Source organism: Camellia sinensis, chromosome 12 (assembly GCF_055761805.1).
Source record: "Camellia sinensis isolate YWXY chromosome 12, ASM5576180v1, whole genome shotgun sequence".
In the NCBI taxonomy this organism is placed as follows: domain Eukaryota; kingdom Viridiplantae; phylum Streptophyta; class Magnoliopsida; order Ericales; family Theaceae; genus Camellia; species Camellia sinensis.
This window is the reverse complement of record NC_138972.1, coordinates 109,097,616-109,122,108: the sequence shown is the minus strand read 5'-3', so window position 1 is coordinate 109,122,108 and position 24,493 is coordinate 109,097,616. Positions and strand designations below refer to the sequence as shown.

At 37.0% G+C, this 24,493-nt stretch overlaps 2 protein-coding genes across 3 annotated transcripts; both read right to left on the bottom strand.

Moving 5' to 3' along the window:
* Positions 1-10,618: 10,618 nt before the first annotated feature.
* LOC145804707 (uncharacterized) lies at positions 10,619-15,567 on the bottom strand. Its single transcript, XM_082899559.1, has 2 exons — positions 11,629-15,567; positions 10,619-11,542 (listed from the first exon to the last, which is right to left on the bottom strand). Exons 1-2 carry the CDS (start codon positions 12,112-12,114, stop codon positions 11,285-11,287), a joined length of 744 nt encoding a protein of 247 aa, XP_082755685.1. The 5' UTR covers positions 12,115-15,567; the 3' UTR covers positions 10,619-11,284.
* A 15-nt stretch (positions 15,568-15,582) lies between these two features.
* Positions 15,583-19,245, bottom strand: LOC114275320 (FCS-Like Zinc finger 8). 2 transcript variants are annotated; one of them, XM_082899558.1, is made up of 3 exons: positions 18,682-19,245; positions 17,758-18,587; positions 15,583-16,029 (listed from the first exon to the last, which is right to left on the bottom strand). In XM_082899558.1, exons 2-3 carry the CDS (start codon positions 18,561-18,563, stop codon positions 15,948-15,950), a joined length of 888 nt encoding a protein of 295 aa, XP_082755684.1. In that variant the 5' UTR covers positions 18,564-18,587; positions 18,682-19,245; the 3' UTR covers positions 15,583-15,947. The 2 variants fall into 2 exon arrangements, with proteins under 2 accessions (XP_082755684.1, XP_028073139.1); XM_028217338.2 differs by having other exon boundaries at positions 17,758-19,192.
* Positions 19,246-24,493: the final 5,248 nt, after the last annotated feature.

The window sequence follows — 24,493 nt, the reverse complement described above, 5'->3', positions numbered from 1 at the left end:
AAATAAAACTCAAGTAATAAATTATTTTTAAAACTCATAATCAAATACATAACTTGAAATTTCATACTACTTTCACAACTCTACATTTAAATCATAACCAAATACATAACAAAAAAATTCAAATATTTAAAACTATTTTTATGAAATAGAGTTTGAATTTATTTTTATAAAATATTTTAACAAAAAACAAAAAAAAAATGTTTTTAATTTTTGTTTTTTCAACTTTCTTTGTTTTTTTCTGAAAAAATGTGTTTTTGGGATTTTTTATTTTGTGCTACCGCATGCCCCTCTTTCATGAGGGGTAGTTTTGTAAATTTCTCTTAGCGTTTCTTCTTGCCAGGCAACTGTGACTTTTTTATCTTTTAGTGACTAATTTAACCTCCACCAACCTCCTCAACGATGCCTTAGTGTGATTAGTCTTCCAGCTGATCTCCAGAACAGTGGTTTCAAATTTAGGATGAGACTGGTAAAGTGAACTTTATTTAGCTTTTAGTTCCAGAGGTTCATTTAGAAATTCATAATCCATACATGGCTTGACTAATAAAGTGCAACCAAAACAAAAAAATTCAACCGGTAGACTTAGGCTCCGTTTGGCAAGGAAATTTGAGGTTATTTTAGTCACAAAAAAAATAAAATAAGTTATTTTAGTCATAACAAATAAAATATCACATTAAATTTATAATCATTACACTCTTCTTTCACAAAAAAAATCAAAAAAATCAAAATGTTAAAAAATTCTTCTCAACTTAAACGTTTTAACTCGGACTAAAAAAATTAAAAAATTAAAAAATTAACCCACTTTTCAAACGGAGGCTAAGCAATTTCCTATATCAATCCATATTTTCCTTTTTTTTTTGGATTATCAATCAACAATAATTGGAGGATTCTTGTTCTTTTGTCCTTTTTTTCTGAACTGGGCTGTGGTAGACAATTTTCAGTGTATTTAAAGAAAGGACTTAAAGAAATAAGAGAAATTATTTGATTATAAAAATTAAAATAATATATATATATATATATATATGAGGTAAATTATAAATATATATCATGAGATTTATTTAAAGTACAAATTGTCTTTTATCATTTGAAAAATTATAAATATTTTTTAATTAAAATTTTTTATTTGACAGAATTAACTAAAAAAAAAAATCATAATTACTCTCTTATACAATAATAAAATTACTTGTTAATTGATTTGATAATTTATTAATAAAAGAGATGATTTGTTATGAAATTAGAAACCTCAAGGGGTGAAATGTAATTTCCAGAATCATAGGGGCGATTTGTATTTTAATCAAATCTTAGGGGGTGTATTTGTAATTTACCCATATAAATAAATAAATAAATAAATATATATATATATATATATAAAGCGATTCTTATTTTGTTACAAAAACAAAATCAGAATCTGGAAAAGAAAAATTAATAAAAATAGAAAAGTAAACTAATCACTTACTGTATAATTTTCTAGAACAAAATTTGATCAAGTCTAGTGTTGAATACTGTGTCATTAAGACAGATTCGTCTTTTCTACGTTACTCACAGATATTGGACGTCTATCTCCCAGGATGAAATAATCAACGACAACTAGTAGCAACACTACCAACTAATTGTCTAACGAACACACTTTGTGTTTATACTCTTTCTCACACAGGAAATTTATGTAGCAAAATGCAGGAAATAAAAACAGAAAAGCAGAACGAAAATGGATAAAAAATAAAATGAAGGATTTGTCTATTTATAAGTGAACTGGTGGCTTTTCAGAATGACTTCAACAATTACCAAACTTGTCTGGATAGATTTGAACAGGTAAAGTACTTGTTTGGGTTAAATTTGAATAGATAATGAACCTATTCGGTTGGAAGAAAAATTCTAAAGAGGTGCAAGGGACCAAACTGCCAATGTTCAGAAACATTGGGATCATTTCGGAATTAATTTTAAATTTCAAACGGTAAGAATATATATATATATATATATATTTCTTTTTTTGGAAAAAATAAAATTCAAAAGGTTTTGGCCCAAAAAGATAACCTAACCTCACACCCGCCTGACCGGACAACGACGGTGTGCTTGTGTGTTTGTTTTGGATCCAATGGGTCTAGCCCATTTCCAATAACCTCCCATTCTACAAATCTTGAGTGCCCCTTACAGCTAGGAATGGCAACGGGGCGGGGCGGGACCGGGATTACACTCCCCGTCCCCGATCCCCGATGGTAAACATTTCCCCGTCCCCAGCCCTGATCTCCAACAGGGAACTTATCACCATCCCCGTCCCCACCCCCTGACGGGGATCGGGTTTACCCGACCCCGAAAATTTCCCAGACCAAAAAAAAAACAAAAAAAACAAAACCCAAACAGAGCAGCAATAAATTCAACATCCTCAACAAACATCATCAACATCCGATCAAAAAAAAAACAAACAAACATCATCAACAACATCATCGACCAACAATAACATCATCGTCGACCAACATCAACAACAGAGAGATCGATCTGGTGCGAGAGAGATCTGAGTAGACAGAGAGAGAGATCTAAGTAGAGAGAGAGAGAGAGATCAATCTGCTCAGATCGACTTTACCATTGCGACACAGAGAGATCGATTCGGCACTCAGGCATCGTGGCATTGCGGCAACTCTGATTCTGTGCACAGAGAGAGATGAGAGACGGTAAGGAAAAGAGAGAGAGAGAGAGAGAGAGAGAGAGAGAGAGAAAGAGAGAAAGAGAGAGAAGATATGAAATGAAAAAATGAAATGAATGAGAGATAGGGAAACTAATCAAAAAGTATATATATATATATATATATATGTACCACTTCAGGGACAAATGGGGCCGGGGCTGGGCTGGGCCGGGCCGGGATACTTATCACCGTACCCGACCCGAAATTGATTGAGGATTGATTTTTTAATACCATCCCCATCCCGTCAAGGGTATTTTTTGGGAAAAAACCGTTCAAATCAGGGTTGGGGAATCGGGTCCCCGTCGGGCCGGTTTTAAATTGCCATCCCTACTTAGGGCTACCCCAAGGTCCAAACTCAAAGCTTATAAACCTATACAATGTTAGCCTAGCTAAGCAATGTGGGACAAACTTTCCTTCTTTCAATTTGGGAAACCCACCAAAACACCATTTCATGGAGCTTATTTTGGCATCAATTTCTTATTCACCCAATAATAATTTTGAACAACCAAATATACTACGTGAATCATAACGCGACATAGAATGCGTTACCACCAATACCCGCCAACCTTGACGCATGAGTCCCACTTAAAAAATAGATCAAAATTTAAGAAAAACCTATTTTTGCAAAATCATTCTTCCTGGTTCAACAATAAGGACATTGATATTCATGAAAGAAAAAAAAGCATATAAGATTTTCAAAAGTGAATGGAAAATCCATTTCCAATTGACTGGTTCAGAAAATTTGTCTGAAAAAGACTTCCAACTTTGGATTTATTCCATTGAGAAAGTCAAGTTTTAGATCAAAGACATATAATTAATAGTATGAATAAATTATATTGATCTTTCCTAAAATTTTGAGGAAAATATAAATTAATTCTATAATTTTTGTATAATTACATTGATATTCATTTTAATAAGATTAAAGAGAAAAAAAAAATTTGAAGACAAAGATAAACAAGAAAAAAATATATTTTAGTGTAAAAGATATTATAACATTATTTTTCTATCTATATGATTAATTAGTTATTGTGGGGATATATTTTCTGAATACCAACACGTGGCGAAGGTGACACCGACGTGTCAGCCAGGGTGCCACGTGTCCTGGTCGCAACGCCGAGGTGATCTCGGCTAGGCCGAGGTTATCTGCGAAGATATTGGAGTCTGGGATAAGCGGATGAAGGACAAGAGTCCTAGAATCAGGAAGGACTTCAGCTTGGATAAGGATAAAGCTCTTGGAGAGTTTATCTTTATCTATTGGAGAGTCCAAGCTAAGCACTGAGTAGAAATCCATTGAAGCTAGGCTTCTATTTAGACTAGGATTGTGTTGGCTATAAAAGAAAGGCACCCCCATGGGTCTAAGGTACGCAATTTATATTCTGAATAGTAAGTTAAGCACTATTGATTATCTTTGAGAGATAACTGACTTGATCGTCGGAGTGCCCCCGGGTGGACGAACCACCGCTGGAATCTCTTCTTTCTGTTACAAGTCATTCAGGCGCCATCTATTCCGCCAATGTTCTCCAGCTGAGTGCTTGATTGGCAGTGTGGTCGGAAATTGACACACACAATTTGGCACCGTCTATGGGAAAGAAAGGAGGATAGATGGCCAGCGACGGACAAAAGGATAAGGTTGGGAGCGAAATCCCTACTGGGAACGGTAAACATGTTGACCCTAACATGGAGGAAGATGGTTGCAACGAGGAGACTCAGGACCAGAATCACGGTAAGGAAGACGTCGGCCAGGAGGGCGACGTACCAAAGAAGTCAGATCGAAGCGGGTATTACAATGAGGACACCCTCCGGGTATGGAAAGATAGATGCCTGCGAAATGACGAAGAGGTGAAAGAGATGGCTAACAAATTGGCAGACCTGCAATCAGTCGTCAATTTCATGATGCAAAACAACATCATGCAGCCACCGTTCTCGCTGCAGGACACACCGATTCCAGCGGCCAATACCCGGAAAGGAGGGCAGAAAACAATCCCTGTAGCCTCCCAGCACACTAGGAGCGAAAAATACTCTCACCGGCCTTCAAGGGAGGTTGGGCGAGGAGAGTCAATGAGGGAAGAATCTCGAAGGACACATCGCACCAGGGAGGCAGACCCCAAAGAACATCGGCATGTTCAAAGGCAGGAGCTATGCTTCGACACAAGTAATGGAGAAAGGTCGAAAAGGGTTCACAATGAAGCTAAGAGTAGTGCACCAAAAAGATTGAAATCAAGAGATAGCCGAGCTCCTGGGCGGACCAAAGAGGACTTGAGAGATTACCTCAAAAGGAAGCAACAAAATGCCGAGATAACTTCCCTTGTTAAGCCGAGAACACCATTCTCGGTGGAGTTGAAAAAATTTGAGGCCCCGAAAAGATTCAGTATACCGAGGTTCCAGATATACGATGGTAAGTCAGACCCTAACTTTCATATCGGATTATACCTGAACTCGATGGCATTATACATTGGGAATGAGCCGTTGCTCTGCAAAGTGTTCCCCTCATCCTTCGGGGAAATTGCATCGGATTGGTTTCACAAATTGTTGAAAGGAAGTGTAAAGACCTGAGAAGGCCTGGCCGAGATGTTCGTGGCCAGGTTCGTGACAAACAAACTACAGCCATTAAGGGTAGACGCCTTGATGGCTCTAAGAATCAGTAAGGATGAAGGCCTTAGGGCCTACGTTAAAAGGTACTATGAAGTGTTCAACCGAATACCCGAGTGCAACCAAGAGGTAGCGATCGTATCTTTCAAGAACGGCCTAAAAGATGTCTGTCCACTACGAAAGTCTTTGGCAAAAGCATTGCCAAAAAGCATGGAAGAGCGCATGGCCAGAATTGGGAAATATGCCAGAGCCGAGGAAGACACGTCAGGGACTAAGAAAACAAAGCAAGAGAAAGGAAACGGCTCGCCGAAGCGAGGCCGAAGTAACAACGGATCCAACAAGCAAGAGATAGGACTGAGGGCTGCACAGACAGTCACAACTGTGTTCCGAATCCCAATTCACAAAGTCCTGGATAAAATCCGAACCCAGCCCTATTTTAGAGCACCAGCAAGGGTGCTAGGAGAATTTATGGAAAGAAGCCTGGGTAAACATTGTGTCTACCACAATGAGAATGGACATCTGACTCAGGGTTGCAGAGCCCTAAAAACACACTTGGAAGACCTGGTAAGACAAGGCCATTTAAGGGACCTTGCAGATGAGGCCAGGACAAGAGAAGAGCAAGCAAAATTGCCTCAGGCACCAGCAGCTCCACCTCCCCCAGCATAGCAACCGCAGGGAGGCGGACCTCGGGTAATTAATGTAATTCACTCGAGGGTCAACGAAAACGAAATACGAGGGGAAACCCAGAAGGTAAAGCACTTGCAGCATGTGTACCAGGTCGGAGAGAAACAACATCGGGCCGAGGAGTTCCAGGGACCAGTAGTGTCCTTTACTGAAGTCGACCTTGAGATGGTACAACATCCACATAACGATGCCTTGGTAGTATCCCTCCAGGTTGGGGAGTGCCAAGTGAAGGGCATCCTAATTGACCAAGGCAGGTCTTGTGACATCATATATGTCAAGTGTTATAAGGAGCTTGGCCTTCACCCAGATGATATGGAGCAATCTAATGGCCCAATGATTGGGTTCAATGGAACGCCGACATGGCCACTGGGAGCAGCAAGCTTGGAGGTGCAAGCTAGCACCAGGAAGATAGAGACAGAGTTCACCATAATTGACACACCTTCCCCTTACAATGCTATCTTGGGAAGGCCATGGTTGCATGCAATGAGGGTTGTTCCCTCAACACTGCATTAACTATTGCGGTTCCCAACAGAACATGAAATAGAGGAGGTCAGAAGAGATCAGTTGCAGGCAAAAAATTGCTCCATGGCAGCAATGAAATCCACCTACAGCATACGAGAACCAGAGAGGGCAGAGATCGAAGACGAGGATGTGGAGGTCCTAGAGGACGTCGGTAAGGAGCTAGACGAGAAGAGTGAAAAAGCACTGAAGAAAATCCTCGTCCAGCAGGGAGATCAAGAGTGCTTCTTTCTTCTCAGCTTGGGCTTAGCCGAAGAAGAGGAAAAAGAGTTGGAGGCCTTCTTGAGAGCAAACATTGAGGTGTTTGCCTGGACGCCTTACGAAATATCTGGCATTGACCCCGAGGTCACTTGCCATAAACTGAACGTAGACAGGTTAGCCAAACCTATAATCCAACGAACAAGAAGACCAACATTGATGCACGTTGAAGCAATGGAAGAGGAAGTAGACAAGCTTTTGGAAGCCAAAGCCATTCGAGAGGTAGATTACCCGACATGGCTATCAAATACAGTGGTGGTAAAGAAAAAGAATGGTAAATGGAGGGTCTGCGTGGACTTTACCAACCTAAACAGGCCCTGTCCCAAAGATAGTTTTCCTTTACCCAAGATCGACCAACTAGTGGATGCCACTTCAGGGCATGAAAGGATAAGCTTCCTGGATGCCTACAAGGGGTACCATCAGATAGCCATGTACCCCCTAGATGAAGAGAAGACTGCGTTTATCACCCCAAAAGGGCTGTATTGCTACAAAGTGATGCCTTTTGGGTTGAAAAACGCAGGAGCAACTTACCAAAGATTGGTAACCATGATGTTCAAACACCTGATTAGCCGAACAGTGGAAGTTTACATCGATGACATGGTCGTGAAGACCAAGGAACCTGCAGGTCATCTGGCCGACCTAAAAGAAGTCTTTGACATCCTTAAAACATATCGGCTCCGGCTTAATGCATCGAAGTGTGCATTTGGAGTTGGATCTGGTAAGTTCTTGGGAACCTGGTGACCAGAGGGGCATTGAGGCCAACCCAGATCAAATCAAGGCCATCCTAGAGTTGAAGAGCCCGACATCGACAAAACAGGTGCATATGCTAATTGGAAGGGCTGCAGCCCTGAATAGGTTCATAAGCAGAAGCTTAGACAAATGCAAACCTTTCTTCAGCTTAGTGAAGAAAGCCACAGACTTCTTATGGACTGAGGAGTGCGAAGCCGCCTTGGCCGACTTGAAGAGGTATTTGACCACAACTCCGGTTCTTTCAAATCTAGAACCTAGAGAAGAGTTGTTATTATACTTAGCAGTTTCAGAGCATGCGGTAAGTGCAGTGGTAATCTAAGAACAAAAAGGGGAACAAAGGGCTATTTACTATGTAAGCAAAACCCTGGCTAATGTAGAAACCAGGTATTTATCCCTAGAGAAGTTGGCGTTAGCCTTAGTAATGGCTTCAAAGAAGCTGAACCATTACTTTCAAGCCCACAAAATGGTGGTGCTAACTGAACACCCTTTGAAGTCCCTGTTGCAGCAAGGAAATCTGACAGGTAGAATAGTCAGATGGGCAGTAGCCTTGGACCAGTATGACCTAGAGTTTAGACCTAGAACAGCAATCAAAGGCCAAGTTTTGGCCAACTTCGTGGCTGAGTTCACGCTAGAATCCATCATACATTGGGCTCTGTTGAGCCGAGGTGAACGATGTCCAAGCGAGCAAAAAGGAGCTCAGCCGAGGGCAATGGAACAAAGGAAGGAAGAAAAACTTAGACCCTGCAGCATTTACATCGGCGACTCCTTTTGACTGTTTGTTGATGGGAGTTCAAACCGACAAGGAGCAGAGGCAGGAGTAGTGCTGGTATCTCCAGATGGACAGATACTAGAACAGTCCATTCGTTTGGGGTTCAAGGCCTCAAACAATGAAGCAGAGTATGAAGCACTGATTGTAGGACTGAAACTGGCGGTAGCAGTAGAAGCAGATGAGGTGACAGTCTTCTGTGACTCTCAACTTATAGTCAACTAGACAGCAGGCAAGTTCACAGCTCGAGACGAAAGGATGTCGACCTATGTAAAGGAGGTCGGTCGATTGGTGGCAATATTCCAAAATTGCCGACTACAGTAGATTAGCCAAGATGATAATAGCCATGCTAATGCCCTGGCAAACGTGGCTAGTGCAATACAACCTGGAAAGGAAAGAACAATAATAGTTGACTACTTATCTGGTCTGAGCATCGAGCCACTGACCACAGAGCGTGAACCAATGTGTGTGGACATGGGACCAAGCTGGATGGATGTAATAATAGTATTCCTGAAAGAAGGAAAACTGCCAGATGATCACAAGGAGGCACAAATGATCAGATTGAAGTCGGCAAGATTCAGTCTGACAGCAGAAGGACATCTCTACAGAAGATCCTTCACTGGACCCCTTTTGAGATGTGTACATCCTTCACAAGTCGAAGATTTTTTGTATGAAATACATGAAGGAGTATGCGGCAGCCACGCTGGGGGCAGATCACTTGCTCATAGGGCCATCACCCAAGGGTATTGGTGGCCCTACATGCAGAGGGATGCAGAAGCCTATGTCAAGAAGTGTGAAAAGTGCCAAAGATTGCATCATTGATACACTAACCAGCAGTAGACCTAAACCCAGTATCCAGTCCTTGGCAGTTTGCCCAATGGGGCATGGATCTTGTTGGAAAACTACCCCAAGCAACTGGGCAAAGGAAGTACCTGCTAGTAGTAACAGATTACTTCACCAAATGGATAGAAGCTAAACCCCTTGCCAAGATCCGAGACGTGGATGTGAAGAACTTCATATGGAAGAACATCATCACCAGGTTTGGGATCCCAAGAGCACTAGTTGCAGACAATGGAACACAGTTCGACAGTAAGCTAATCAAGAGCTTCTATGCAAAGTTCAAAATCAAGAATTATTTTTCCATCCCAAGTTTTCCTCAAAACAATGGACAGGCAGAAGCATCCAACAAAGTCACATTGGATAGGATTAAGAAGAAACTGTAAGCAGCAAAGGAAAAGTGAGTGGATGAACTGCCAAGTGTACTCTGGGCATATCAGACTACGCCGAGAAGATCAACTGGGGAATCCCCATTTGCCATGGCTTATGGCACAGAAGTAGTCATTCCTCTAGAAGTCGGAATCCCAGGGATCAAAACCCAGGGAGTAGAGAATGGGACTAATGATGTGTTATTAGCCTGAGATCTGGATTTGCTAGAAGAAAGAAGAGAGAGAGTTGCAATTCAGCTGGCAGCATACCAGCAGTAGCTTGCCAAGGCTTATAATAAGAAGGTCAACCCAAGCGAGTTTTAAGTCAGTGACCTGGTCTTGAGAAAAGTCGTCGGCAACAAGAAGGATCCTGCAAGCTTGGCCCGAATTGGGAAGGACCCTATAGAATCATCTCGATAATGGGCAATGGGGCATATCGGCTTAAAGATAATGAAGGCAAAGAGTTGCCAAGGCCCTAGAATGCTTGCAATCTGAAATTTTTTTATCATTAGATTTTCTTGTTCTTTGTTATTAGCCAAAGTAATAAATACAATTTTAGTTTGATTCTTCTTTTACACTTGTGACTAATACGATACTTGACGATGTTTTACATACATAATGAGAACCCAAGTGGAACTTAAATTCACATTAGGGGGCAGAGAGCTGGAAAATGGTTTTAACACTTGTTAAAATTTGAGAAAAATTTACAAGTTGAAGTTAAACCGAGATTATGTTTAACACTTGTTGAAATTTGAGAAAAATTTATAAGTTGAAGTTAAACCGAGATCATGGTTAACACTTGTTGAAATTTTAGAAAAATTTACAAGTTGAAGTTAAACCGAGATCATGTTTAACACTTGTTGAAATTTTAGAAAAATTTACAAGTTGAAGTTAAACTGAGATCATGTTTAACACTTGTTAAAATTTGAGAAAAATTTACAAGTTGAAGTTAAACCGAGATCATGTTTAACACTTGTTGAAATTTGTGAAAAATTTACAAGTTAAACCGAGATTGTGAAATGAAAGAAGTACTTATGTACTTGCCGAGATAAAAGCCTTTATTTTTTACCAAGGTACATCACCCTGAGAAGATTGCACAGACTAAGATGAATGTTGAAGACATGCAAATGATTCTAAGTATAGAGTCATGCAAAACAGACAAACATACAAGCATTCAAAAGTGGAAGTTGTATTTACATTTGAAAGAAGGCACATTGGCCAGACAGAAAGCTTACATTGTTTTAAAGAAAGAAAGAAGTACAAAGAAACAGAAAAAAGGAGAAAGAAATAAAACTAAGACTCTTCGGCGGCACTAGTTGGATTGGTCTGGAGATCGGAAGACTGCTGAGAAGACATGTCGGCCGCCTTTTTAGCCGCGAGCTCAGCATCTATTTCTTGGAGTGTTTGGTCGAGGCTCTTATCGGCAATAGGCACGTCCAATGTTGCCTTCTCAAGAGTAGCATCTTGGGGAACCTCCTCACCTTCCTCATCTTGAGTCAAGCCCAAGACTTGCTCGTTTGGAGTAGGGGACTTGGCCCCAGCAGCTTCCTTTGGCTTCCTCACCAGAGCTTCCTCCTTAGACTCAGAATCGTCGTCGGATTGGCTTGGAGTTAGAGGGAAAGACAGGACGAGGACGTCAGTGTTCCTGAGGGGGGAGTCCTCGGGGACTTCAAGCTTTTTCAGGAGAGCCATCCAACCACGGGTGAAACCTTTGTTGCATGCCTGCTTCACCTGTTTCTCGTAGTCCGCCGTGACATCGGCCACCCCCTCAGCATATTCCTTTTCATTTGCGGCCTTGATCTCGGCATCCTTAGTGGCCAAGGCATCTTTCAGTTCATTTTAGGCCTCGGCCATCTTTGTCTCAGCCTCTTTCTTTTCTGCCGTGAGGACCTTGGCAATGGCCTCGGCAGCGTCAGCCTTCTCCTCAGCTACGTCCTGAGCTTTTACAGCTGCCTCGACTTGGTCTGCCAAGGTCTTCATCTTGTCCTTAAGCCTTGTTGAGGGAATTTTGTAAAGCAACGACCTCCCTATTTTGTCGGCCAGCTCTTTCTTCATCTCAAAACCTTGCATTGAGAAAGAGTGGGCGTGCTGGATCGCCTGAAAGAAAATCAGCAGAACAAAAGTTAGTAAAATCCTCTGAGTATGAAAGAATGGAAGAGAAATACCAAGTGTGGAAGACTTACCTGAACAGAGTGCTGAAGCATCAGAGTGAAGTTTTCATACTCACTCATCTCGGCATTTCGGTTTAGATCGTTTGGAAGGAGCAAAGCCGTTGAGAGGGTGACACCGACTTCAAGATCGGTCGCGCTGTCACCGGCTCTGACCAGCTTGTCCTCAACGGTGATCTGGGGGGCCCAGGGGGCATCTGCTTTCATGGTCTTCGAGGTCGTGGCAGATTCTGACCTCGGCCTCTTTGACCGAGTTGATTGGGATGGCTCGGCCTCGGCGAGCCTCTTCTTAGGGGGAGAGGAGGTCTTTTTGCTCAAAGCCAACTTTGAAATTGGCAAGGTGTCCTCAGTATCAATCTGAGTCACCGTTGCTTTTGGCTGAGCCTTCTTTATTATTTTTGGCTTTGACTTTGGTGGAGGCTGGGACTGCGCTGGTTGAGCGTCTACGGTGAATGGAATGTTGGCCAAAGGGTCTTTAGCAACTGCTTTCTGACGGCCCATTTTAGTAGCAAAAACAGTTCATCGTCGTCGTCGGCGTTGAGATGGTGGGATCAGTTGTGGAGCTGAGGAAGATGGCTGCTCTGTTGGATCCGAGGTTGACCCTTGATCTGGCCGAGATAAGGACGTTGTTGGAGAAGTTGTGGCAGAAGGGGGAGAATGGCTTTTCTTCCTCTTTGGGACGTCGGGGAGTACCGACTTGTAGGTCGGGATGAAGTTGAGTACCAAAGGGGCTCTGCGTTTGTGGACTGGTAAATCCAATAGCTTCCCTTACTGGGGAAAAAGAACTTGCGGAAGCCTTTTTCTGGTTGGGGAAGAGTTGTAAGAAAAATAGACATTAGAATAAAACGAAGTATTGAAGACTTTAAAAAACAAGTAAGTATAAACACTGGGCTCTTACCATTACCCTCTACAAAAACTGTTCGAGGAAGAGGGTAGAGGTGGAGGTCCTCATCTGGAGCGAACTCCTAGTTCCCCGAGATAATGAAGTAATCATCCCCGACTCCCTTGTTAGAGTCTGGGAGGTCGGCAACGATTTTATACTCTGTGGACCTTGGCTTGAGGTAGTAACTATAGCCTTTCTCGTTTTTAAGGCCACACATGGTGTAGCAGTATTGGATGTCGGCTAAGGTAACCCTAGCATTTTCTTGTTTGGCTAAGGCTATTATACCATTTATGACTCGATAGGAATTGATGGCAAGCTGCATTGGGTTCAACTTATAGTAATGGATTATCTCACGGAAGAGGATGTCGAGTGGGAGCCTAAGTCCGCACTCAATAAAAGCTACAACAGGGAAGGGCATAAAATCAGTTGTAGGCATGATGGAGTCATCCTCCCCAGCCAACCTCAGATGAACGTCGGCCGGGATGTCAAACTCCCGCCTAAAGTGTTCTAACTTGGTCGGGGTGTCTACCCTATGCTTCCACATACCCATAACATCGGCTTAAATTGGAGGAGTTAGATTTCAGGAATAAGGTGTTTTGTAAGAGTTATAGGGACCTCGGCAAAAACCTAAAATATGAGCTGGGGTAAGAATTTGCGGGGATCGTTTCAGTTCTTCTTAGAATTTGTGGGTTCTATAAATAAATCCCAAACTTAGATCTATGGAAATGAAGATTGGAGGCAAGAATCTGGAAAAAAAAACATGGCAAACAGAAACAAGAGCAATGATTCAGAATCAAGAATAGGGGTGAATCATCAAGGACACTGTGACAGAGTGTGTGCCAGGGTGCAAGGCCAAGAACAGTGGCAGAATAAACAAGTATGTAGGTATTATGTGTATATTCAAGAAAAGTTTGGGCAAAAAGCAAAATCATGAGGAAAATATGCTCAGAATACATGGTTGGATTCAAAAAAACAAAAATGAACAACATTACAATCACAGTATACAGATATAACAGTTTGAGGAAGAATAAAAATCAAAACGGAGGAACAGTGACTTACAAGGGAAAATTAGAGTCGCCGAGATCAGACAGTGGCAGCAACTGGGAAAATGCAGCGAAAATTCTCGCCGGAGGGGAGTAAACGGAAGTAATTACAAAAAGCTTTGAAAAAACGATAATGGCAGATTTGGAAGAAAAAGTTAGAGAGAGGAAAAACTTCAGAAACGGTGGTGTAAAGTGAAGAGACGGAAAGAGGAAAGGAAGTTTTGTCTAAACACAAAAATGGCGGCAAAAAACAATTAATGTGCTTAAAACGACATACGTGCCAGACGGCGCACACGAGAGCAATTCGACTTAGTGGCGCGTGTCGAGTACAACCCAAAGAGAGAGAGACGCGTAGCAAGAACGGTTGAATAGTCATGTGTGACAGCTCAATACGTGTGATAAAGCTCTTGGAATTCTTGATTTCATGGAGCAGTACCTCGGCTTGGAGGATGATCTTGGCTAAGAAACTTGAACAAATCCTGGTTAATGGTTCTGAAGCATTGATGGAAGTAGACTATGGATCTTGGTCATACTGAGCCAACGAGTTCTTATTTCGGCAATGAATTAAGAAGCAAGCTTAGTCGACGTTATAGGAGGAAGTACTAATATAGGTTCCATCACCTCAGGATGCCGAGGTAATAGAACCTAGGGGCAGTTATAAGGATATATTTTCTGAATACCAACATGTGACCAAGGTGACGCCGACGTGTCAGCCGGGGTGCCACGTGTCCTGGTCGTGACACCGAGGTGATCTCGGCTAGGCCGAGGTTATCTACGAAGATATCGAAGTCCGGGATAAGCGGATAAGGGACAAGAGTCCTAGAATGAGGAAGGACTTCGGCCTAAATAAGGATAAAACTCTTACGGAGTTTATCTTTATCTATTGGAGAGTCCAAGCTATGCATTGAGTAGAAGTCCATTGAAACTAAGCTTCTATTTGGACTAGGATTGTATTGGCTATAAAAGAAAGACACCCCCATGGGTCTAAGGTACACAATTTATATTCTGAGTAGTGAGTTAAACACTATTGATTATCTTTGAGAGATAACTGACTTGATCGTCGGAGTGCCCCCGGGTGGACGAACCACCGCCGGAATCTCTTCTTTCTGTTATAGGTCATTCAGGCGCCATCTATTCCTCCAGTGTTCTCCAGCTGAGTACTTGATTAGCAATGTGGTCGGAAATTGACACACACAGTTATTGATAAAAGTAGATTAAGTGTCATATGAATTAAAATTTTAAGAGTTCTATGTAATTATGTTAAAATTGTAAGATTTATTATATTGTTTTCAAAATTTCAAGAAAATTAATGTAATTTACCTTAATAGTGTTCATTCATGCTTAAGTTACCTTGAAAGGGAAAAAATGGTATTCATGTTTAAGATGATTACTCAACCAAAAGAGGCAAATATAACCACTACCTATCTAGTGTTGATTAATGTGAGTGAAATAATTTTACAATATGCGAAAAGCATATTGAAATTGAAATTGAAATTTTTGATATTATTTTCAGGATTCGATAATAAAACCCTTTATAGATAAATAATATGACGACTAGCATGAAACTAGAACAAAAATAATGCAAGTTTTCAATGTAATTTACCCTAATAGTGTTCATTCATGCTTAAGTTACCCTGAAAGGGAAAAAATGGTATTCATGTTTAAGATGATTACTCAACCAAAACAGGCAAATATAACCACTACCTATCTACTGTTGATTAATGTGAGTGTAAAATAATTTTACAATATGTGAAAAGCATATTGAAATTGAAATTGAAATTTTTTATACTATTTGCAGGATTCAATAATAAAACCCTTTATAGATAAATAATATGCCGACTAGCATGAAACTTGAACAAAGATAGTGCAAGTTTTCAAACCTATAATCGGAAGCTGAAAGCATCCTCTCCTCTTTACCCAATTTTTAAATAATAATTATTTTTTTCATAATTTATTTTAGTCATTTAAGGTATTATTTGACACAGAGTCTCAAAATTAAAATAAAAATTAAACCCAAGCAAAAAAAAAAAAAAACCTGAGAGAGGCTGACAAGCAATCAAATAGTCAATCAAACCATCAAAATAACATCTGCACTACAAACCTCACTTATCTCCATATCCAGGCAGAGGTTAAGAAAGAAGAACAAGAATCTATAACCCAAAAGAAAGGGAAAAAAAAAAAATGAATTGAAAATTAAAACGAAAAAAGAAAATAACGAAGAACAAGAAGAAGAAGGAACAACACCCATATTGATGAAACAATGTTTGGTCCCTAGAATAAAAAGTCATCCTCCACTGATCAAAGCAATGAAAAATTGAAATTCTACATTGCTGAAATTCTTGTAGAGCTCTGTAGCAAGAAAAGGAAGAGGCAAAGAGAATCAAGAACAAGTCCTTTTTAAAAGAGCATCAATCCAATTCCGGATTCTCCACTCCATCAAAAAGCATTTCTTGGCAGCGGCATTCATGGCTGCAAAAGGCCTTCTCACCTCTGCAATTTAGAACAAGAAAGTAGATTTTTTTTTTTAATTAGTAGGGGATAATTACAAATATTAGAGCATCTCCAATGCACTAGGCATATAATACTTGTTAGTTAAAATGTCTGTGATTCACTTTTTTCAATTCCAATGCACTAGGCATATGATTAGGCATTTTGGCTCAACTCATATTCACTAGCTACATGTAGCTAGCCTTCAACGCTAGGCAAAATGTATTCAATCATTAGGATCATTTCCCTCCATCTTTGTTATTGACGTGGCATTCTATAAAATTAATAGTATTTGGATAAATAGCAAAAATAAAGCGCATGGTTGCAGTAAAAACATGAAATAGTTGATAGGCAAAATAAAATATATATTTTATAGTAATATTTAGATAAGTAAAATGCCTACTACCTTTGGAGGTGGAAAATAAGATAAACTTTTTGTTCAATGAGAATAGTAAAAATGCAAGAAAGCTCATTTTAATTTAAATTTTTGTACAACTCATATCAGCATAAATTACTTGCCTTCCAATTTTTTTGCAATATATATATTGTTTTATCATCAAAGTTGCTAACTCTTTCTTTAAAAAAATTAATCTTAACCAAATACATAATGGAAAATCATTTTTCTTACACTTTTTTTTATTTATACAAAAACTTCACTTTTGATTCCTTTTACTTTTCAACATATTTTTTCTACTAATCAACAGATCCCATGAGAATTGCATGAAACTAATGTTGAATTATAAAAATGAACCCAACAAATACAAGAAAGCCACCAAACAAATACAAATGGAAAAAAGACCTGTTGAAAAGAAAATCAAATTTCCAATTTTCTAACCTCCTAGTAAGGTACGGGACTCTTGGCCAATGGTGTAGGCCGGTTTATTATAAATGGAAATAAGAGGAACATTAAAATTCAAAATATGTGATCCAGCTTGGAGAGACAAATAAACAAAGCTTTCGAAGACAGACAAAATAGAGTACACAATGACAATGAAAGTGAGAGACTTGAACCAATGTAAGATTAGAACACTGATGCTGTGTTTGATTGGGGATTTAAGGAGAGAATTGAAAAGAAAAAGGAAAATAGTAAGTGAAATGTGAATAAAATATACTTATATTTCACTTAATTTTACACACCACTTCTTTTTCTTTTTTTCAAATCTCTCTTCAAATTCCCTAACTAAACATAGCATGTTTATTCCAAAAACTTAAGTTACTAAAAAATAAGTTTAAAAATATATGTCAAACTAACAGTTCTCACGTGCGATCCTATCTTGCACTTGAAGAGATAGATATGGACGATGTCAAATCAAGAATTGTGACAACAAATCAAACTTCCCTTATGAACAAAAACAAATTCCAATTACATGCATGGCAGCAAAATTTGAAATGACCTCTTCAAAAAATTCAAACATGTTATTCGGCAAGGGATGATTCATGATTGCACATCTTTTATGCAAGTCAAATTAGTCTGTTACTTGTAACACTTTCATTACAAAACTTGTAAGTGTTTCTATGAAAATATGAGATTCACAATTGAAGTAAAATCTAAGGCCTCGTTTATATCTTATCTTATCCCAGATCAGTTATTTCATACGATTGAATTCATATCATTGATATATAATTAGAAATATCGATAATATTAGACAGTTTAAAGTTCAAATTCTCATAGGTATCGCCCAATATTTAAAGCAAAATTCATACTATTCAAAAGAAGGTGCAAGAACTAACCTGTACATGTAAATGTCCTTGCCCTGTTCAAGATTCTTCCTGCAAGTGTAGCACAAGCTGAGGAAGCTCTCCGATGGAGAGTTCGACTTTACATACGAAGAACAGTTCTTTTTCAATTCAGACAATCCAACAACACCACAACAACTCTCCACAATGCAGTTATCATATATATGGGTTGTTTTCGGATTAGGCCCATGAGAGATCACACACGTATAGTCCTCAGAAAGCTCCATATCACTAGCAGAAAGAAAATCAGGGAAAGCCTGAGCAGAGTCCTCTCTCTGATTGCCAGAATTCACAGACCCAAATGGGGATGAAGAACAAATGAATTGTGAAGTCCGGGTTTTGATTCCGAAATCGGCTGGAGATTTGGGTGATTCAGAGGGAGAAAAGGCAGAGGTTGGAAGTTGAGGAATTTGAATCTTGAGTTTTGATCCAAACAAGACCATTCTGTTATTGGGTTGAGAAAATTTTCTCTCAGTCATATCATCATCCAGTGAGTGAACAATAGCAAGACCAATGCCTTTCGGGTTTAAATTTTCCCAGGAGTGTTTGTTTCCTGAGAAATTTTTGGGGAATTGGTTGCCAACAGGGGAGAATGGTTTGATGTCAGAAATTGAATTAGGAATAGGACTCATTGTTTCAGTTTCAGAGTGACCCATTGCTTGAAACCCATTGAAAAATCTTGGGGAACCAAAGAAAGAAGAAATGGGTATGGTGTGATTTGGGGGGAGAGAAGCTAGAGAGCTCTGGTCCGCCGTTAGAGCTTGCTTTCTCGTCACTGCTCTATATCTATTCCTCAGCATAATGACCAAATTCGATAAATTCCACTGCAAATCACGGATTCAGAACTTAAGATAGAGAATCATAAAAAGTAAATCATCTTAAGAATTAAACTCAATGATGAGAAATGTTGCCCGAAACTCAGAGAATGGAAAAGTCTCCTAAATTTCTTTAGCTTCCATGGCTGACTTTTTTTTTACTTCTTCTTCTTGATTTGTCTGTGTGTGATCTTGCTCCATCAGCGAGAACAAGAATCGATTGACACTCGCATGCAAGCCATGCGATCAACGTTGAGCTGCTCTGCCATTGACATGTGTGTTGTTGATCTATGGACTCTCAAGTTCGTGCATTGAATTTTCCTCTGTTCTCTCTTCTCTCTTCTCTCATCTCTCAGTGGGTTTTCATTTTCATTGTCATCAATTACTTATATGCTGGGTAGAGAAAAGAGATAAGTCAGGGAGAAAAATGTTCTAGCAAATTATTTAATACTTCTAGGACACTACGTGATTATATTTTAAGTTAATTATTAATTATTTAGGTTTATATTAGATTTTTATTTTTAACTTAAATTGTGAGTTCTTATTCCTTTTCACCAATCAAAATTATATAAAATATAACGTATTCATACTCTGAAAGTATTAAATAATCACCCAAAATTCTATGGGCTGGTGACATTTTAAATAAGGAAATCGGTTAAATGGGAGTAAAAATTAAAGAGTCATGCTAGGATACTAAATAGTTTAACAGATTTTTTATTTAACTTTTTATGTGGGTGTGGTTTTATATTTATGTGGGAGATTTGTTAAAAAATATAAATTATTTAAAATTTATATTAATTTTTAAAATTAAATATAATAGTAATATTATTTCATTATTTATATATAATAATATAAAAAAATCGTTTGGTAAATGGGTTAATTTTTTAGTTTTTTAATTTTTGACTATTTTAATCTAGAATTAAAAAATTTTATTTTGAAAAGAATTTTATAATTTTTTTGACTCTTTATAAGAAAAAAAATATAATAATTATAAATTAGATATAATATTTTATCTTATTAAATTAAAAAAATTATTTTATTTTTTTATAACTAAAGTAACCCAAAACCCAACTCAACCCATTTTCCAGACAGGGGCATAATCACTATATTGAACTCATTCCATTAACACATATGAGAGACAATGATTGATTTATTATAGCATGTGGCCAACATGACATGCTATAATTGTCTCATTGTATTATTGTATAGGCAACTTGTTACTTATTTTTATAATATATTTTACTTATTTTTGTAATAATTTTATTTTTTAATAAAATTACTATAATTTATTATTTAAGAATGAAATTATTTATTTTTTAGTAATGTTAGTATTATTTCTAATCCTTCACCAAATTTTTTATTAAATTTAAATTTGATGAAAATTTTAATAAAAATAATATTTAAATTCATTCATCAAACTTAAATCAAGTTTTCATCAAAACATTTATGGAATGAGAAATGAATCAAATCTTTCATAAAATTTTTAACAACTTTTTTTCCTCTTAAATTTAATAAAGGGATATTTACACACAAGTTCTGATTTATGAACTTACTCCAATCCTAACTAAGTTGGTGTTTGGGATAAATTTAAAAAGTACACTTTTTCTACTTACACACACTTTTTTAGGTCGCATCAATCAACATCTATCAGCATATTCTTTCTACTTTTCTAACCACTTTTTTTTACTTCTCTATACATTTTTTATTTTCGATTTTTTATTGATAAATCCAATTTAAAGATGTTCTATCCCAATAAGTCCACAAAGGAAAGTTACAACCTAGTTAATCTCATGTATTTATACTTTTTGTTAAACTATTATACCCTTATATCTATTATTGATATATATTATATACAATAATGATATACATATTTCTCTCTGTTTTTGTTGTGGTAGGTTTCGTTCCTATAGAAGAGAAGACGAAGACACAGAGTTTGTGATAGTGTTTCGTTGCGGTAGAGTTTCATTCATGTAGGAAAGAAGATGACGACTTAAAGTTTGTGCTCTGTTTTTTTTTTTTTTCCTGTCATAGTTACTATTTCAGCCGAAAATCAAAGGAAAAGAAGAGTATTTGAATCGAAGAAACAAATAAGATGGCTTACAAACTTATTCAGTCGATTGATTGAAATCCACATTCGATTGGATTGAATCAAAGGGAAAGAGAAGATAGAGGAGTTTGTGCTCTGTTTTTGATTTTTCTGTCAATTAGTGTGAATGTTCACATTTCATATTGTTCTTCTTTCGAATGATTTCTTCTTTTTTCACAATTGTTAAAATTATCGCCCACCAAGTGTTTGATTATATGTTCAAATAAGAAATTCAGCAAAAAAGGTTGTTCCCATTGGAAACAACATCTCTAGTGATGTTTGCTTGGATTAGTGAACATGATTCTATTATTATCATTGATTTTGATTTTTTGTTATTGGATTTCAATGTAGTAAAAAAATTTTGAGATTGGTAATGTGTCTGATATAAAAATGATGTAAATGTCCATATTATTAATCAGTGTTAATATTCACATTAATTTGAATTGAAAATTTTTTATGTGAGTATCAAACACATTCACGTGAATATTCACATTACTTTTGTTTTCATATCCACATGCATGTGAATATTCACATTACTTTTGTTTTCATATCCACATGCATGTGAATATTCACATCTCCAGTAATATTTGCTTGGGTTAATGAGCATGATTCTATTATTGTCATTGATTTTGATTTTGTTATTGAATTTCAATGTAGCAATGATTTTTTGAGATTGGTAATGTGTCTGATATAAAAATAATGTAAATGTTGATATTATTAATCAGTGTTAATAATTATATTAATTTGAATTGAAAATTTGTCATTGTGTTGTTAATTGGTGTTAATATTAGTCACACACCCATACAATATTGAATGATGAATATGTTTTCGTTGTGTTCATCACCATTGTAACAAGGTGATGTTAAGGTTCATATCAGTATTGCATCAAATTACACAACCACAAGCCTCAACTTTCATTTTGAATACAAACATGATGTGAATATTCACAATAAAATATACAAATGTAAAGGTTCACATGAATTCAGAAATATAGATAAATGCACTATGGTTTCAAAGTATTAATTACTAATATAGAATGATGATATTAAAGTTCACATCAAAATTGCATTGCCCACATATCACGTTAAGCCAATGATTATGTGTACACAATTGTAAAGCAGCTAACAACAATGTAAAGGTTCAAATCGATTTTTTAATATCTAAAAATATGACTACATTAGCATTGTATTAACCACAAACTATCATTTTTGTGTGTATACAAACATGAAGTGTACATTTATGCACAATTAGATTATTGATGTGAATGTTAATATCACGAATAAAACATCAAACAAATTAATTTAGTTACATTAAGCCAATGATTATGTGTACATAATTATAAGACAACATAAACCAATATAAATATTAATATTGACTTTCTAGTAACAAATATTATGACAACATATCATTGTATCTTATTAAACACAATCAAAATAACTAATTATAGTTCTTTTGTCCAGTGTATTCTAATATTTACAAAATCGTAAATGATGTGAAATTCATGTTCATATTTTTATCGCCGATGTAAAATATGTCTTTTGATGCCTTGTACGTCTCTAGCACGCATACGATGACATCGTTGAACTTCATGCATTTGTTGAGGTCAACTTTACCGATCATCAACACATCAAACAACTGCCAAAATGGCGTTTCCTTTAATCAATCCAGCTGAGGATTTAAAAACTTGGTGATGGTCATCAGTTTCACTAACCCAATGATGTTAGATCGGTAGTTAACCTTTTTCAAGATCACTTTCGGGGGCCTGGCTATTTGTTTAAGTTTGTCTTTGACGTGGAACTGTTCTTTTTTTCTTTTGCCATGAAATCTATGAGAAACATCTGTTTGTTCAATTATAAACAAATTTACTGTTAATGGTCACAAATGGTAAATCATAACAAGTGCAAACTATATGTGTTGTGAATAGTTGAATGATGTGACCAGGGTTGCATTGAGCAAAACCATGATATCAATATTCACATGAACACTGTACAACATAGAATAAAACAATAAAAATCAAATAAATGGTGTGAACATTCACATGGATCATATATCATGTCATTAGTTCATGTATCTGAAAAATGAACAAAATTTTGGGAGGTCATATCATTTGATCATAATCAACAACTCCAACAAGGATAACAACCAAAAAATGAGAGGAAAATAACAGATGAAATATGGAATAATAACATATTACAATTATTAAACTAACACGATGTATACATGATGTTAATCTTTCCATCATTACATTATATATTTGATTGTGAATGTTCACAGCCAAATATATGGTATGAATATTCAATGTGAATATTAACATTATGTTCAGAATGTGAATATTAACATTATGTTTATAATGTAATTATTGGCATTATGTTCAGAATGTTACAATGTGAATATTAACATTATGTTCAAAATGTAATTATTGACATCATGTTTAGAATGCACATATTGACATTGATATCACTCAATAACAAGTGAAACAATATGATGTTATTATTTACAACATGCTTACAAGAATTTAGATGTAACCAAAATAGGATTGACAATCATCCAAAATTTGGTCTATAATTATTTCATGACCATCAACAACCAACAATACCAACAAGTTTGACATTGACACAAGGGAGGAGATAAGGAATGTTTTACAAAATAATAACACATGACAATTTAAGACAAATAAGTCATTACCAATATTTGACAATCTGATGCAAATATTGACATTATGTACAATGGGATTCTCATTGAATCAAAAGAGGGTTGACAACCATAAAAAATTGGGAGCTCTAATTTTTCATAACCATCAACAAGTAATAATACCAACAGCTCCGTAAATATTTACACCATATTTCATTGATGTCAGAAGGTGAATATTGACATTATGGTGATAATGTGAATATTGACATTGATATCACAATGTGAATATTGATATTATGCTCAGAATGTACATATTGACATTGATGTTAATCAATAACAAGTGAAACAATATGATATTATTTATAGTATGTCTACAGGAAATTACATGTAACCAAAACAGGGTTGGCAACCATCCAAAGTTTGGACTGTAATTATTTCACGACCATCAACAACCAATAACACCAACTAGTTTGACATTGACACAAGGGAAGAGATAAAGAGTGTATTACAAAACAATAACACATGATCATTTAAGACAAACAAGTCATTACTAATATTTAACAATCTGATAGAAATATTGACATTATGTATAATAGAATTCACATTGACCCAAAAAAGGATAAACAACCATAATGTGAATATTGCCATTGATGTCACAATGTGAATATTTACATCATATTTCTGGGTGAAGATTGAGGATTCTATGGACATCAACAATTAACAATAAAGAGTTCATTACTGTAACAACCCTGACCTATGATTAGCCAATCAACCATGATTAATTATGCCTAATGACTAATTAAGAGGAAATTCTGAATTAATTGCATGTGCATTGCATTATTTGTGTTTATATCTGTCGACGGTAGGAATATTTGTTTGTGTTTCTGTTATATTTTGCGAATTGAAGGCCTTATCGGCATCCGATCACGAAATTGACTTGGTATATGTGTTATGTGAAATTTATAGAACTTTACGATAGGTTTAATTAAAATTCGATTCGGAAAGATTAAATTAAAATAATTAATGTCAATGTGATTAACCTAAATCAAGTTTAATTAAGCCTCTTTAATTGAGCCTATAAAAGGCTACTTTGACTTCCTTAGTTTATTTTACACCCTCATTTCATACTCTTAAGCTCAAAAACGTGAGAGAAAGAGATAATTAGAGAGCGAGAGTTGATTTCAAGAAGGAAATAGAG